Source organism: Dasypus novemcinctus, chromosome 25, assembly GCF_030445035.2.
Source record: "Dasypus novemcinctus isolate mDasNov1 chromosome 25, mDasNov1.1.hap2, whole genome shotgun sequence".
Taxonomy (NCBI): domain Eukaryota; kingdom Metazoa; phylum Chordata; class Mammalia; order Cingulata; family Dasypodidae; genus Dasypus; species Dasypus novemcinctus.
In genome coordinates this window covers 18751862-18770462 of record NC_080697.1, presented here as the reverse complement: position 1 = coordinate 18770462, position 18601 = coordinate 18751862, and the positions used below count along the sequence as shown (strand labels likewise).

The 18601-nt window shown below is 35.3% G+C and overlaps 1 protein-coding gene across 4 annotated transcripts in view; it reads right to left on the bottom strand.

Annotated features, from left to right (window-relative positions):
- The window catches only part of BABAM2 (BRISC and BRCA1 A complex member 2), a 569726-nt gene that overhangs the window by 333622 nt on the left and 217503 nt on the right, over positions 1 to 18601 (bottom strand). For 3 of the 4 annotated variants that reach the window (XM_004452354.4, XM_071211921.1, XM_012522896.4), the window contains exon 6: positions 6701 to 6775. The exons of the other annotated variant lie outside the window; for it this stretch is intronic. In XM_004452354.4, coding sequence (XP_004452411.1) covers positions 6701 to 6775 — 75 coding nt within the window. The remainder of the gene's footprint in view (positions 1 to 6700; positions 6776 to 18601) is intronic. 4 annotated transcript variants of the gene reach the window in all.

The window sequence follows — 18601 nt, the reverse complement described above, 5'->3', positions numbered from 1 at the left end:
ATTTTTCACATTTTCCTCATAATTATATCAATCAATTATCTATCAATTTCCTGAACACCTCTTTATGCTCTTTGAACATTTAATACTGCCATGTACATTGACTAAGAACAAGGTTATTCACTTACATAATAACCTTATAGCACGGTTATCACATTCAAGGAATTTAAGATTGATATGAAAGAAAATTTATCCTTCCCAGTTTTTGCAGAAGGAAAAGTGCAAGTGCGTTCCTTCAGGGCTTACATACAATGAGTTTAGAGAATAGCTCCAGGCCAAAGTGTAGGGGCCTCCCTGATCCTTCCTATACAGCCATCTTATCTTGGATATGTACACGTAGCCCTAGAAATTGCCCCATTTACACAGTTTTGAATATCCCCTCTTCCCTAGGAAACAGTTTCCTCTTGGTCCTGGGCACTATACTGGATGTTCTACAGCTGTAAGTCCCTGCCCCAGGCAACAATACTTGACTGTACTCCCAAAGCATTCTGTAAGGGAGCTCAGTGAACTGCCTTCTATGGTCAGGGCAAGTTCTCTATGGTGAGTCCCTGAGTCCACCCCCAGAAAGACTGGGCCAGACATATATGCTCGTAGTATGTGCCAGAGGCTCCCTCTGGAACCGGGACCAGGGATCTACACTGGGAACATAGCAGGCAGGGAAGGAGAAGGGGAAGGGATAGCTGGGGCACCACAAGATCCAACTACTTATTAGCAGCTTTTTTCTTGTTTTGGCACTCATCCTGTTACTGCAGTCCTTTAACTATTTTCTGGAGTTTTGAGAAAGATGTTTTTCCTGGTTATTCAAAGTTTCTGTGGCAGGACAGAGTCCTGAAGCTCTCACTCTACCATCTTGATGAGTGCCCTAACAGTATGAAATTGCTGGTAGGTATTTTTTGCTATTGTTTTGCGTTATACAAAAATTTTCTTTTTTTTTTTTTTTTTTGTCAATGTTGCTTTACTCTCTTTTCATGAATTAAAGTTTCAGAAAGAAACTTTTTTTCAGGAGAGAAATCACTTCATAGTAGTTTGAGGGGAAAAACTGCAGTTTTGCAAATAGGTTCTACCTTTCACCTATTAGACTGGCAAGGAAAGCAAGATCATAATAATCTAAAGATAGATTCTTATAAAATATGGAAATTTGATATTGAAAGAAGCAAAATTAGATCGACTATGAGCCAAGAAGCACTTTTTTTTCCCTTTGATCCTCATGAACATAAACAGAGTCAATATCAGTTTTAAGTAAGGAGGAAGACCACTCAAACTGATCAGGCCCAAGGCATCAAAAGAAAGAGATTGTAATTGTAAACTGTGGATTAAAGTGATTATATGAATCATGTCTCTTACATACTACTGAATTTGGTGTTCTTTTTTATTTTTTATTTTTTTTGTTTTTTTGTCTTTTTAGATACCAGGGCCAGGGATCGAACCTGGGACCTCTTACATGGGAAGCCAGTGCTCAACAACAGAGCCATAGAGACTACCCTGAGCTGGTTTTTTCATTTATTTGTTGTTGTTTTGTTTTTATTTTTAGGAGGCACCAGGAACTGAACCAAGGACCTCCCATGTGGGAAGTAGGCACCCAACTGCTTGAGCCATATCGCTCCTCTGAATTTGGTTTTAAATAAGCCAAAATAAAGTTTTAATTGGAACAAATGGGTGAGGTCAGTGAATCTTTAATATAAGAGTTGTCGAGGAGACTCTTGCTATTCTAACAGAGCATAGTAATTGCTGAAACCAAATTCATCATACTTAGTAATCACAGATCTAATATGTATATTTTCCACAACAGGGATTTGGAGAAACTTATATAAATTGGTGGACTTCATCTTCACTTGGACTTCACAACATTTGAGTACAGAGAAGCCAAGAATTCCAGTCAACTGGAAATTAAAAATGAAAGTTTAATGAGGCACAAAAATCCTATGTTTTACTTAGTGGAAAAGAAAAAATTTCCCCCTTATGTTAAATATGTAAAAAATATTCCCTAACTTTTCTATAGTCTATGGCTTATATTCTGCCTGACCATTCTTCTAATCATTATTAAAATTTACATTATTTATTATTGATTGACTACTACGATATTCTGGGCACCTTGTACAAAGATTCAGTCTTCTTTCTAGACAATTATAAATATCATCTCTTTGAACAACATCAATTTAGGAAGGCAGAACTTTTTCTTACATTACACTGACAGTACATATAACCACAGACTGAAATATGCGAAAATATGGATATCATTTCTAAAAACATAGAAACTAGAATAGAAGAAAGTTATAACTTAATATTCATTCTTATTTTAGACAATCTATTAAAGGTTACTAAAGAGAACTCAATTATTAGGCTAAGTTTTTTTTTTTAAGAAAATAGAACTACAAATCATTTTGCATTTTCATATTTAAGTTTTGTTATAAACTGCAAAAGTATACTTTTAGAAATAAAGCATTAAGAAAGCTTCGATTGCTTAAGAAAGCTTCATTTGCTCAAAAATATTTATGGAATACTCTCTATTGATCTCTGTATAATTGCCAGACGAAACTATGTTTATGACTGTTCTAAGGTATAATACACTAATTATTACCTTTAAAAAAAGCATACAATACAAAGCAGCAATATAATTTTAAAACGATCTGTGGTAATGAAAGTTATACAAACTTGGGAAAAAAGAGATCACCCCTGGTTAGGATGAACGAAGAAAATATCATCAGTGTTTGGGATGTGAAAGTTTTAAAGGCTATAGGCTGGCAGAAAAGGATCAGAACATTCTATTGTAGGACAAACTGACCACAGAGTGGCCGGTATTTTTGACTCAAAATCGGTACCCACAGCTAAGCACTTGAACTGTGTCTCAGAACCACTTGCCCCACTCTGTCTCCCCCCACTATAGTTATCTCCTGATCCATCATATTTACTTCAGCTTCATGACCTGGTACAATCACTCCATTTAGTTGCTTCAGGTTAATATGATCAACTAACTCCAGCCTCAAACAGACCCCAGATAAAATCTGGTTTATTTAAGACGGATTAAATATTTATAGAGAAAGTAAAACCCAGTGGAATTGTGTGCCAGGGTTGACTTCAGCATCTGTGACTATGAGAAGTCATGTTTGAACTAGGTAGCAGCAGGCCAGCTACACTAGTATACAAGTTGGGAGTTTACCCAAAATACAGACAGAACAGTTACTGGCGTGGTTACAATGAGGTGATCTTTCCAGATATACATCTCTCACATCTCCACCTCACACTCCTGCCCAGCTATACTAAACTGGCAGTTCTAAGAACACATCACATTCTCTTACCTCCAAAGCCTCTGCTCATGTTATTTAGGCAGGGGGAAGGGGGAGTTATTTTTTAACATTTTCAGATTATAACAACAACAACTATTCAATTCTTAACCATTCAAAAATTTGGCAAGTATTTACTGGGGACTTACTATGCATCCATCAGTGTTCTAAGCACTGTGGATATGGATAGACACAAAAGAAAAATATCAGATGAATAAATGCTATTAAGGAAGTTAAAATGAAGGGATATTAATAGATAGTGACTGGGTGACTACCTTAAGTTGTGTGACCAAGAAAGGACCCTCTCTGAAGATGACACGTGAATTGAGATATAAATGTCAAAAATAAGCAGTCATATGAGGAATATAGGAAAGAGTATTACAATGAACAGTAAGGCAAAGACCATAAAATGCTATGTGTTTTAGATGGCCAGTTGTTTGAACCATAGTAGGCAAAGGGAAGAGTGGAAAGAGGTCAGAAAAACAGGCAGTGACTCAAATAGAGCTTTGTAAACCAGGAAAAGAGGTTTGAATTTTTCTCTAAATGAGATGGGAAGCCATGGATTGGGAGTAAACAGAAAATAGAAGAGATCTGATTTGTTGTGTGTGCATGTGTGTGTGTGTGTTTTAATTACTCTAGTTGCTATTCAAGGAAAATTAATTGTAAGGGAAAGAGAGTGGAAGCAGTTGACAAAAAACTGCATTGTACCTGAATACTCACAGCAGCAAGATTCACAATATCCAGAAAATAGAAATAACCCTAATTTCAACACCTAACGAATGGATAAACAAAACGTGGCATATTCACCATAATCCAGTCATAAAAGGAAATGACACTGATTTATTACATTACTTATTAATCTAGTAAATAAATAGCTAGAAACAAAATAGACTCAGCTGGAAGCTGAGTTAATGGCAAGAGAGAAAGTTTGGCATATTCAGGGTAAATCGAAGAAAAAGAAAGAGATTAAGGAAAATTAGGAAATATAAATGTCAAGCCAAGACAAACCAAAAAAATAATTGGTCTCTGGGATAGAAAAATATTGCAACTAACAAATGAAACAAACAAACAAAAGTATTCAGAGAGATAATACAGGAAATCTTCCCTAAAATGAAGGCAGAACTAAATTCATTTATCAATGAGGAAGATACCATATAATAAGAAAAAACAATGCAGAATGATCAAGCTCTCAGTTAATAATGAGACACAGGTTAAAATTCCAGGATAAAGGAAAAAGCAAACTTCAGACAGACAGGGAGAAAAGGCAAATCAACTATGGTGTGTGTTTTGTGGGGGGGGATCTGGTTGGCCTCATACGTCTCCAAAACAATATTAAATATCACTATACAATGGAACAATGTCTACATAATAGTTCTGAGAAAAGGAGAAAGTGACCCAAGAATATTATACCCAGCTAGACTGTCATCTAACATTACAAATAAGAATTGAAGGAACAGGATATCCATGAGGCCTCTTGAGAAAAAATGCTTAACAATGGAATCTAGCCATACAAAAAATGAATCAATGAATAATATAATGTGAAGAAGTTATGATAAAATGAACAGAGGTGAATATTTAATCTATTTATATTGAGATAAAAACTAAGAAATAGAAAATTATTGTATAGAAGATAAATATTGTAACTTATTAAAGTAAGTCTCAAGTTGAGATTTCATATCATGATATCAATCCTGTCTAAAATAAACACTATATATGAAGTAAAACAAAGATATTGTCTCTAATCTTTTAACAGTTTTCATAATCTATTGTTAATTTTAGAGTGAACCTTTTGAAAATATTCTATTTTCGGGAAGAAATATTTACCTGAAGTTCAGTAATTTCTTCCATTTTCCCATCATTTCCTTTTCTTCTATTACATTAACATTCAATTCAATTATTTTGCAAAATGTATAAAATAATTTTATTCTTATAAAAGTCATTTATCAGTATATTTATCTGTTCTTCTATCATACACATAGAGACATTTGAAATGAGGTTCCTGAAATAACACTGACCATTTCTGGGTGATAGGATTTAAGGTAATTTATTCCTTTCTGCTTTGTATTTTTGTGTATTAAAAGATTTTTTAAATACATACATTGTTTTTATAAAGACAAAATTTTTTAAAAAGTACTCCTCCACAAAAAAAATAGGCAACAACTTCTTTAATTATTTTTCTGCATTTGAAAACATGAAAGACTTTTATTTAGAGAGCTGGTATTGACAAAAGATACTGTTTTAAAGCCTCTGCTCTTTCCCACATCAGGGCCTTCACACAGCCCTTCACTCCCTTTGCCTGAAACAGTCCTCCCTCGTCCTCTGGTTAACTTATGAAAAGATCTCAGCATAAACTGCTCAATGAATCTGTTTCTGACCTTATATCCTGGACACTCCTGTGGTACCTGCACTTCTACCTCCTAACATGTACAAACATTTTTATCAATGTCTGTCTTCCCTGACAGACAGTAACCTCATGAAAGCAGGGAATAAAAATATGTCTTCATAACTGCTATATTCCAAGCACAGAGCACACTGTCTGATAGCAAAGATAGTCAACAAATATTTGCTGAAAGAATGAAGGGGAATCACTAGGATAGGAGATGGGTCTATGATTTTTTTTTTTTTCTTTATTTTCTCCTAAAAAATGGAAAGGAGAAATACATACTTTTCCAATCTGGCTCCCCTGCTACTGCAACCCCCTGGGGAGCACAAAGCTACCTCATGCCCTGCTAGAGGGCCAATCTACCAATGCTGGCCTACTCACAACACACAGGATATATGTGAACAGGACTGAGGGCAGTCAGCCAACTTTAAATCACCATCGAAATCCTCATCCATGATAAACCTCAGCCTTTGTCTGTAGGCTTTCTATTCAGAATTTGTTCCCTGGTTCCATGCAATTAATCTCACACTGATCTTGGCCTAGTCACTTAGAGTCCACTTCCCATCTGCAAGCAGATACAGATACCTCCTCAAAGAATCTGTTTCCTAGGCCAAAGAGAATGCCACATATGCTAGCCAAACTAGATTCCACATCTGTTCAGGACAACCCAACTTTGCAAGTGTCTGAGATCAACTGGTGACATAAGTAAGAAAATTTAATGCCCTTTACCATACAGCATAATTAATATATAATCCTATTTAAAAATAATGCATAATAGACAATTTTTATGACAGCACTTCATTCCCAATAAGATTTTCTCAAAGTTTCATTTATTTATAAGCAAAAGCTCATTTCTAAATAACTTTAAAGGCTACAATTTTAGCTAGTAGGTAACAAAATAATTCAATGGATCGTCACGCAATAAAGAATTCATCATCTGAAAAAATATGCTGGGAAACCAGTCCTACAAATGTTCAGAGTTAAATAATTACTTACAAAGCTCAAATATAGTCTCATACTAATAATCATATATTTTTACCTTGAGAAGGTATGTGGGAATATTGCTAAAATCCACCGGCAACTTCAAAAGGAAACGAGCTGAAAACTCACCAGTCTGTAGAAAGTAAAATTTAATTAGATTAAAATCAAAAATAGATTGCAAAGTGACAATTACAGTCAAGGCCACAAGTTCAACCTGTTCAAGACACAGCAATCTTCAGTTTGGGTTTCCTAACATCAGGCAAGAAAAGAAGATTGGAGAAGTAGGGAAGATCAAACAGAATTACTAATTATTAGTTACTAAAAAGCACAATAAGAATTTTTTTAATCTGCATTTTAAGTGTGCAATAAAATTATGATGCAGGAATATTAACTTTTTTGTTTTTAAATGTATAAAAAGAATATATGATTATATGACTATTATTTTTTTTAAATCCAAACAGTAGAGACAGATACAACCCTTGGATTCATGTGTTTCTACTGAAGCTTTCAGACCACTAAATTAATATTTATAACCCACAAAGCTGATGTAATATATTACCATCTTTTATAGTTTATCTGGAGGTACATACGAAGGTCAACCTTCTACCCATGTCAAGCAATGTATCAGTAGGCACCACAAATAAGATTCCAATCTCCTAACAGTTCATTAACATCATCAACTAATATATTTCAACAATTCCCTCTATGAACTAATCTCTACAGCAAAGATGTACAGAGGTGTGAAAATTTAAACCATGTAACTAACCTCTATATTATAACTTTTTATTTATTTATTTTAGGAGATACCAGGGATTGAACCCAGGACCTTGTACAGGGGAAGCAGGCACTCAACCACTGAGCTACACCCACTCCAGCTTATATTTTTTTAAACAGAAAACACATATAAAAGAAAATAGGTTCCCTCTGAATTTTTATGATGGGAACACCAGAGAATCACCTTTAAAAAAAACCAAAAAGCTGAGTTACAGTCTAGAGGAGGGATTTTCCAACTGGGCTATGCAGAGACATAGGGTTTCTAAGGAACCTTTGCAAAGGCAACAAGGATGGGTGCTGACCTGGTGAGGCTCTGGGTCTTCTACCCTCTCTCTTTGCAAGTGTGAAACTCAGCTTTGAATTTTTATATATTAATTTTCACTATGACATTTTGCTTCAACAAAGAACTCAGTGGATAATCTAAAACTATTCTAAAGGGTGGCTCTCCACCCTTTAAATATTGTGACTGTTAAAGAGCTGCCAATATGCCTACTGCCTTTTCCCCCTTAGAAATTAGCAACTTAAACTCCCAAAAATGTATCTTTAAACAAAGCAAGTTTTTTTTTTTTTAAATGCCTGGGTGACTGGATGCATGCGCACTTAATCATGCACACACACACCTCTTACAGCTGATTTCCCAATAGTCACCTTTCCTTCTCCAAGCGTCCTAGCAGCTGGCTTCAATGTCCTGGCTCTAATTTTAAAACTTTAACATAAAACCTTGAAAACACAGCCAACACATAAACCCTGAGCTTTAAAGATAATAACAAAAAAAAAATCATCTACAAAATTTTTGTTGTTTGTTTCACTGTTTACATCATTTAACTTATATTAACCCACAGGCTAAGAACAATGCACTTTATCACTATATGCCTAACCCTGTGACAGAAAAGCCATATGAAAGAATTGAAAGGACAGGATCAAAGCTGAGGCAAACCAGAGAGAGTCACCACTGGGAATGCCAATGGTGAGAAATAGGATTGACCTTAGAGCTGAGCAGTTGTACTGAGGATGGAATACCACGATGTTCCAGCTGCTCAAAACCCAATCGCTGAGGTTAGAATTAAGAGTCACCTGAGGAACCACAAACAACATGGAGAGGGGTAGAGGGGTTGGGAGTGAGAAGGTTAGTGAATGATCCTAATAAAAGTTTTGCCTTCTGTTAGTCTAGGAATGCCAGAAAGTTGTGTTTTTAGTGTTATGTTAAGCTCCTGAAAGACTCTAGAACTAACATATCTTGTTAAGTACGGTTCTTTGGACCAAGATGCAAACAAAGCTAAAAGAAGAAGTACATACCATGAAAGGGGTAGGTATAGGGGCAACATATAACAGTATAGAGTTATAAGGAAGTTTATAAGAGAGACAATGCATTAGTCAGTCAACGGGGTGCTGACAAAAGTACCAGAAGTCTGTTGGCTTCTACAAAGGGTATTTATTTGGGGTAGAAGCTTACAGTTACCAGGCCATAAAGCTTAAGTTACTTCCTTCACCAAAGTCTATTTCCATAAGTTAAAGCAAGACAGCTGCCAGGGTTCAGGCTTCCTGGGTTCCTCTCTTCCCAGGTCTTGCTTCTTCCAAGGCTCAGGTCCTGTTTTCTCTACAAGGTCAGCTGTAGACCATCAGGCGAATGGCTCTGTCTCTCTCCCAGGATTTCTGCCATGTCTAAGGAGCAGTTTCTATTCCTCTGTGTTCTTCTCCTGGCTCAGGTCCTTTCTTCCTTGGGCTTGCTTCTCTTTCCTCTGTGTGCTTACTTCCCAGGGTTCCAGCTTAAGACTCCAGCATCAAACACCAAATCAAAACTCCAACATCAAAATAACTCCAACTCTGTCCTTTGCCATGCCCTTTATCTATGAGTCCCCACCCACCAGTGGCCCAATCAAAACCCTAATCATAACTTAATCATGACCAGGTTCAGACCAGTTTTTTCCAATATGTATTTTTGGAATTCATAACTATATCAAACTGCTACAGACATGTAGCCCCATGGGAATGTGGGGAAATGGGAAGGAAAACAGAAAACTCTTCCCTTAATGCTGTGTCCAGTGTAATATAGGAACAATACTTGACAGTCAAAGAACACATGTTCCCCAAAATTGTCCCCATTTGGTCTCTCCTATAAAATCAATGTTTCCCTCTTTACTTCTCACTCCAATAAGCATGCAAACATCATTAAAAAATAATAATAAAAATGTCTGTGGAGGGATGAAAAAAATAATAATAATAAAGACTCCCTTGACTCCACATAGCCCTTCAGCTCCCATCACATCTCTCCACTATACTTTAAAAATGTCCTGTAAAGAATTAAGTCTATTTTTGAAGTCTTTATTTCCTCTTTTAATAGGCTCTCAAGCCCTTTTCAGTCTACCTTTCCTCCCCACCTCTCCATCAAAATATATCACTGAGGTCACCAGTAACCTCCCTATTGCTAAATCCAATGGTCTTTTCTCAACCTTCATTTTATTACATATTCTATCAGCAGCACTTTGACATAGCTGATCACTCCTCCTTTCCTTCACTTGGCTTCCAGGGCCCCACTCTCTCTTGGTATTTCTCTATCTCACTGGGCCTCCCTCTCAGTCTCCTATGCTGGTTCATTATCATCTCCCCAAATTTTGAACGCTGGAGTACACCAGGGCTTAACCTCAAGAGCTATTTTCTTTATCTACACTCCCCAGGTGATCTCATCCAGGCCAAAGAATTTAAACAACCCTTTTATGCTGCTGACTCCCAAAATGGTATAAGTCTATCCCAGAATTTTCCTAATTCAAGTTTCATTTATCCAATTACCATGACCAAAATCAAACTCCTAATTTTCTGCTCTTTCTTCAGTGTTTATTGCTCATTTCAGTAAACGGCAATTACATTCTTTCAGTTTCTAAACCAAAGACCTTAGAATCATCCTTGACTTCTTTCTCTCTCACCCCATGTTCAAAGTCTCAGCAAATTCTGTTGATTCTAACAGAATCAATATTTCAAAATACCCGAATCCAACCATTTCTCACCACCTCCATAACCACCACCTGGTCTGAGCTACCATCATCCCCAGTGTGGAGTAATCCAGTTGCTTCTAAACTGATTCAGCCCTTGTTGGCCTGCGGTCTCTTCTCATCACTGTAGCAGAGTGATCCTTTCAATACATTTGATTACAATCCCCTTTTGCTCAAAACCCTCAAACAATGGGGATCGGACAAGGGGACTACTGAGCCAATATGTGTAAAAGGAAGAAGAAGCAAATGGCAGGGAATATGGAGGAAAAGCATTCCAGGCAAAGACAACAGCAAGTACAGAAGGCTTAATGTAGAGTAATGCCCATACATTTAAGGAATAGCTAAGAGCCCCAGTGTTGTTACAGCACACAAGCACAATACTGATTGACGGTCACCAAGAAACTCAACCCTACATAGTGTGAGCAATTTCTAGACCCCTATAGGATGTGTGACAAATCATTCTGGAAAAAATCAAGGGTAAAACTGACAAACACTAGAATGGCTCTTACATGTACATGGAATATTTGTCAAGTCATTCTGGGAACTGTGAAACAGGTCTTCAAAATTCACCACATCGTTTAAGAGTTTAGGTAGAGGAGCTGGACTGGCAAAAAATAATAAGCCAAATTCAATTAATTTCTTCACCATTTTCAATTCATAGAAGCAAACCACCTATCAAACAATAAAGAACCATTTGAACCTACTAGTATAAAATGTCAATTTGTAGGTTAAAATGGCAGCCTCAAGACTTTGTTAAACTCAATGGCTCTTATATTTTGTTTCAAAAATAACAACAAAAGGAGTGGGATTAAAAAATTAAAAGAACTCTTGTACATATAAGGTAATAAGAAAGATAATTACATATTTAGCACTTGGACTCATTTGAACTGCTAGTTATTTTAGTCCACACACTGCATTTTAGCTCTTTTGCCCTATTTTAGTTTGTACAATATATTTTTATTCTACTAGCTATTTTAGACCAGCTTTTTTTTTAAATGCTCAGACAATCCTTACTTTATCCCGTCTCAAAATGCTGATGCTAAAACTAATATGAATCTGTGTTTCTTGGCAAAAGGCTGATTTATACAACTAAAATTATAATAAAAGATACAATCCTAGCACTAATGTAAATTTGTGTTTATCAGCAATCAGCTGATTTAAACAACTAAGCTCATAATTTTAAAAAAACAAACTGAAAACTGAAAAGGAATTTGGCACTGGAAACCATAAATAGCATGTTACACACAACCACTGGTCATTCTTAATTTTGCAATTGAAAGAATAAAGAAAATTACCAGTTGTTTCTAACAACATTGGAAACACTGGAAGTTTCAAGAACTCAATATTCAGTTTTGCCACAGATTTTCCTTGCAACTCGTAAGCTACTCTTCCTCTGTAACACTGAGTAAATGGTGATTAAAAACATAACTATATTTAGTCTTCCAATCCATGAACACAGAACGTCCTCACATTTATTTAAGTCTTCTTCAATTTCAATGTTTTGTGGTTTTGTGAATACAGGTCTTCTATGACCTTGGTTAAGTTTATTTCAAAATATTTGATTGTTTTAGTCGCTATTTTAAATGGAATTTTTTTTCTGATTTTCTCCTCAGATTGCACATTAGTAGTGTATAGAAACACTATTGATTTTTGCATATTAACCTTGTATCCCACCACTTTACTGAACTCATTTATTAATTCTAGTAGCTTTGATATCATGTCAATTCTACAAAAACTGATTTACAGATTCAATGCAATCTCAGTAAAAATTCCAACAACCTTTTTTGCAGAAATCAAAAAGCCAATAATCAAATTTATATGCAAGGTAAGGGGTCCTGAATAGCAAAAAACATCTTAAAAAAAAAAAAAAGAAAGAAGTTGGAAGACTCTCACTTCCTGACTTTAAAGCATATTACTTAGCTACAGTGGTAAAAAAACAAACAAACAAACAAAAAAACCAGCATGGTACTGGCATAAGGACAGACAGATTGACCAATGGAACCAAATTGAGAAAGCAGAAACTGACCCTCACATCTACACTCAAGCAATTTTTGACAAGACTATTAGGCCCACCCAGCTAGGCCAGAACAGTCCATTCAACAAATGGTGCTAGAAGAACTGGATAGCTATATCAAAAAGAAAGAAAGAAGACCCCTATCTCACACCTTATACAAAAATTAACTCAAAATGGATCAAGGACTCAAATATAAAACATCCATAAAATTCCTAGAAGAAAATATGGAAAAACATCTTCAAGATCTTGTGGTAGGTGGTAGTATCTTAAACCTTACACCCAAAGCACAAACAACGAAAGAAAAAATAGATAAATGGGAACCTCCTCAAACTTCAACACTTTTGTACCTCAAAGGACTTTGTCAAAAGAGTGAAAAGGCAGCCAACTCAATGTGAGAAAATATTTGGCAATCACATATCTGAAAAGGGTTTAATATCCATGAAATATAAGATCATACAACTCAACAATAAAAAGACAAAGTATCTGATTAAAAAATGGGGAAAAGACTTGAAAGATAACTGCCCAAAGAAGAATACAAATGGCAAAGAAACACATGAAAAAATGTTCAGCATCCCTAGCAATTAGAAAAACGCAACTCAAAACTACAATGACACTTATTTGATTGGCTGCTTTGAAAAAGTTGGAAAACTGTAAATGTTAGAGAGGATGTGGAGAGGTAGGAATGCTTATTCATAGTTAGTGGGAACGTAGAATGTTTCAGCCACCATGGAGGACTGTTTGGCCGTTCCTAAGGAAGTTGAATACAGACTTGCCACGGGACCCGGCAATACCATTGCTCGGTAAATACCCAGAAGAACTAAGAGCAGGGACACAAATAAATACCTGCACACTGATGTTCACAGCAGCATTATTCACAATAGCCAAAAGTTGGAAACAACTCAAATGTCCATCAACGCATGAATGGATAAACAAATTGTGGAGCATACACACGATAGAATATCATGCAGCAGTAAGAAGAAATGAAGTCAGGAAACATGATAACAAGGATGAACCTGGAGGACATTATGTTGAGTGAAGTAAGCCAGACACAAAAGAACAAATATTGTATGACTGCCCTATTATGAACTAAATATATTATATGAAATACAAATATATTATATGAAGTATGAATATGAGAATTATATATATATGACTGTTTTTCTTTGAAGCTGAACAAATATAAGTTAATAGTACAAAATGTTAATAAGAGACAAAAAACAAAAACAAAACATTATACTAAGTGAAGGAGACCAAACTCAGAGTACTACATATTGTATGATTCCATTTTTATAAATGTAAATATAAATCAATTTATAAAGACGAAAGGAGATTAGTGGTTACGTAAGTCTGAGGAAGGAATGCTAAGGGAGTCTTTCTTTTTGGAGTAATGAACTTGTTCTAAAATTTCTGAGATGAATGTACAACATTGTGATTATACTAAAAGCCACTGATTATGAAATCTGGGTATAACAACCAGAAACAACAGCTATGTACAGTGGGGGAAACATAGAGGGATTAATAGGTGAGGAATTTTCTTGTTCATTAGTCTGTTTTATGTTTATTATTATACTGAAATAATGAAAATGCTCTAATAATGATTGAAGTGATGAACACACAACTACATGATTATAGCAAATACCACTGATTGTACACTCTGGGTGAATTGTATGTTATTAATATGTATTAATAAAATTGATTTAGTTTAAAAAAACAATGTAAAAGTGAAGTTATAAGCAATATATGAAGAGCAAAACACAAGTGAAAAACCCTTTCTGAATTCCAACTCAGACAATGGCTTTTTCTGTGTTTTAAATATGAAGTTTCAACAGTTAGTCAAAGCAATTTACAGTTACTCTGTTGTGATACCAAAGACTGCTTCCATAGCAATCTTTCCTGTAAGCCGAAATGAGACATTTAGATGCAGCCAAGTGAACAGAATAATTTGATTTTTTTTTTGTCAGTCCTTGGTCAGATCTTTTGGATAGATGTAGAAAATTATCTGACCTATGACTGTTAAAATGTCAGCCTTTCTGCCAACTGCCTTAATGGCAATTTCCCCAGCATTAGCAATAAATATGTGCATCCCTTCCTCTTTTCAAGTTATAGTCTATTGGCAAGTGATTTAAACTAACAAGACTCTGGGATTTGGCAATTTATTAGGTCTAAGCTTTTCTTCTGGTAATAGAAGCTGTATCACAGATAGTTCTCTTCTTCTTTTAGAAGTGACAGGTAGACAACATGAGCAGAATGGATCCCAAACCCAGGCTGCTCTGTAAGGAGAAATGTTACATCCTCTCTGAGAGGACTGCTCTCTGGTCCATAAACAAGTTTTTCATCTGAAACTAACTGCTCTTACGTTTTAGATAACTAAAGGTTAAGAAACACTCAAGAGTGACTATAACTTTAGCTGGCTGACAATCTGGGAAGGGTGATTCTTCAAATGAAGTTAAACAGACTACATCTGGAGAGCGTTCCTTGGCAAATGCATATATACGTACTATGTCAAAAGGAAAGTCAAAGTCAGTCTAATTAGAATTTCATAACATCTCATACTTCATAAAACGTTTTCTAAGTTACATTATTTAATTATTCCAAAGCCCCTGTGCAGTAAATACAATTCATTTATACCCATTTTAGAAATGAGAAAACTGAAACCTGGAATACTCAAGAAACATCCCTATAGTCATTCAGAAAATACTAGGCAGAGCTCACCCTCAAGACTCAAGATTTCTTCATTCACTCATTAATATGTATCATGTAAAATGTGACTGACACTAGGCGAGGCACTGCCAACATAATGAGGAAGAGAGACCTAGTCCCTACCCTTGTGGAGCTGATCATCGAGAGGGTGAGTCAGACTTTAATCAAAATAATCACCAATTACAAATTGTGGTAAATGCTATTAAAAGAGTGCTCTGAGAACAAATGCCAGGAAGATCTGACCTATCTAGGATTTGGAGCTCACTTGAAGGAAACTTTAAAAAGTTGAATCAAAAACTTTCTGGGCCGTCCATTTCTCTGTCTGTAAGGAAGGACATTGGTGTTAAGGAGCATAACTACCATGCCTTCCAGGGCTTTGGCGAAACCTCAGATGCAAGGCCTTTTCGCCAAGCGACTGAGAATTCATATTGTTGGAACATTTGCGGTGTCGCTGGGGTTTGCAGCTCTCTATAAGTTTGGTGTGGCTGAACCAAGAAAAAAGGCATATGCAGATTTCTACAGAAATTATGATTCCATGAAAGATTTCGAGGAGATGAGGAAGGCTGGTATCTTTTAGAGTACAAAGTGATTTTGGAACATAAAGAATTTCTTTGGATTGAGTTCCCTGGATGTTTATCACTGACCTGTCTGTGCTCCTGAATTAAGTAACTTGAATATGTGGGCTATGGAATAATTTCTCTTAATAAATAAATATCAAATACTATGTAAAAAAAAAAAACACTTTCTGAAAAAATAAACAACAAATGTCAGTCAGGAAGTCTGAAATAGAAGAGCAATAAAAGGGGACTAGCTATACCAGGTAGGAAAGCATATGACAAAGACACAATTGTAATTACAGCAGTGTAGTACTGATGGTTAATCAACAGACAGATAATGGAAGAAAATGAAGCCCTTAAAGAGATCCAAATATATTTTGAATAGGATTAATGGTTTTGGGAAAGTGGGTAGCGTGTAAGAAAAAAAAAAAGAAAGTTGGATCCATATTTCATACCATATCTTAGGATAGAAGTCAAGTGGATTAATAACGATTTGCAAGTAAAATCTGAAACCATAAAGAGGAAAACACTGAAGAATGCCTTTATAACCTTGTAGTCGAAATGTCTTTCCAATATGATTCCAAATTCAGATACTGTAAAGGAAAAGATTGATACTTTTACAACTTAAACATAAAAGACTCCTACTCAGCAAAGGCAAAGGACAAGTGACATACTGAAGAAAATGCTTTTGCAACTCTTTCACAAAGGGCTAATGTCCCTAATGAGGGAGAAAAAAAAGGTGAAAAATTCTATTAAAAACTGACAAAGAATTTAAGAAAACAAAATTGGTTTTTTAAACATAAGAAAAGAAGCTCACCCTCATTCATAATGAAAGCAAAGCAAATTAAAATTATACTGATATACAATTTTGCACCAAACAGACTGGCAGAAATCTATCAGTACACTAAAGTTATCACTGTACTGTCTTCTGGCCTCCATTGCGGCTGATGAGAAATCAGTGGTGACTTAAGATTTTCACCTTATGTCCAGTTTTCAGTATTTTGCTAAGATGTGCCTAAGTTTGGTTTTCCCTTGTATTTATCCTGGTTGAGCAGGTTACATATTCAGTTTCTCAAATACATCAATTTGTTTTTCACCATATTTGGGAATATGCTGGCCATATTTCCATCAAATGTTTCTATTCTCTTTCTCTTTGTACTCTCTTCTACTTCTAGGACTCAATTTTCATGTATATTAAACCTTTTTAGTATTGTCCCTTAAGTCCTTGAGGATCTGTTCATTTTTTAACCTCTCCTTTCTCTGCCCTTCAGATTGGATAATTTCAATTTATCTATCTTCCAGTTTTTTACTCTTTTTTTTCTGTCATCTCAGATCAAGAGTTGAAGCCATATGGTGAATTTTTCACGTAATATTTTTCAGTTCTAAAAGTTTGAATTGAATCTTTTCATAGTTTCTATTTCTCTGCTAAGATGTCCTGTTTTTTATTTATTATAAGTGTATTTTCCCTTACATTCTTGAGCACAGTTGTAATAGATGTTTTAAAATCCTTAATGTTTAATTCGAATACCTGGGTCTTCTAGGAGTCATCCTCAATTAATTGCCTTTTCTCTGTAGTATAAGTCACATTTTTCTGCTTGTTCATATGTTTGGTAATTTTTAATGATGCATTGTAGAGACACTGATTCTGTTATGGTCTTCAAAAAGTAATTATTTTTAAAATTTCAGTCAGCCCAAGCCAATAGGACTATGGGTTTTCAAAGTCAGTTTTTGCCATCTGGCAATGCCAGCTGGGTCCTATATTTAAGGTAAAAGCCATACAAAATGAGAAACTTGCCAATGCAGTCCCTTCTTCCAAATATCAACCCTTGTACAGTACCTGCCTGCTTTTTTTGATCACTCTCCAGTGCCTTCAGGCAGATGACTTTATATTTTGTTCACTGTTTACTGTTGTTATTTGTATATTAGTCCAATAGGAGCTACTTGGTCATTAGCAAAAGAACCTCACAGAAATCTACAAATATATTAATAAACTATTGACAAGACTATGGAGAAAGAGTTACTTGCGTATACTGTTGCTGGGTTAATGTGTTGAAATAAACTTTACTATGAGCATTTTGGTGATAAAATCATAAACAAAGTATTTGTTCCATTAATTCTACTTCTAGTTATTTATCATAGTCATACTTAAATACATGCAAAATGGCATATGTACAAGATTATGTGTTACAATAGTGTTTGTAATAGCGAAAGATTACAAAAAACCTTAATGCCCAACAAAATAGAGTTCAAATTAAATAAATTATAGTTCAATTATACAATGTAATAATGTACAATTATAAAAGAGAATAAAGGATTCTCTATGTATATAGTTCTCTATGTAGAGTTATAGTAAGCCAAAAGCAAGGTGCAAAATGGAGTGTGTAATATGTTTCAACTTGCATGAAAAGAAGGAAAATAAAATATATATTTGTATTTGCCTATAAATACATAAAGAAATACTGAAAAGCTAAACCAGAAACTAATTACAGTACTTACCTGGGGTGGAAAAGGGAAAGGGATTAGGATGGTACAGAACAACAGTGGGAGGGAAACTTTTCACTTTATACCTTTTTATATATTTTTATTTTTTAACAATATATTACTGTGGCAGTTTGAGATTATTTATGAACCCAAAAAAATATAAGGATCATGTTTGTAAACTGGTCTGTTCCTCTGGGTGTGATCCTCTTTAATTGTATTAGATTCAACTGAAATGTCTTTGATTAAATTATATTAAGATTTAGACTTTGATTCAACCATGTCAGTAGGGTGTGACTCAGGGTTGAGTCCCTGCCCCCTTGGTGAGGGATACAAACGGACACTCACAGGAGAAGAAACACAAAAGGAGAGAAGTTGGTCATTTTAGTCTTGCCATGTGACAGAAAGGAGAAGTCTCAAGCAGCTAAAGCCCCGGGAAAAGAGACAAA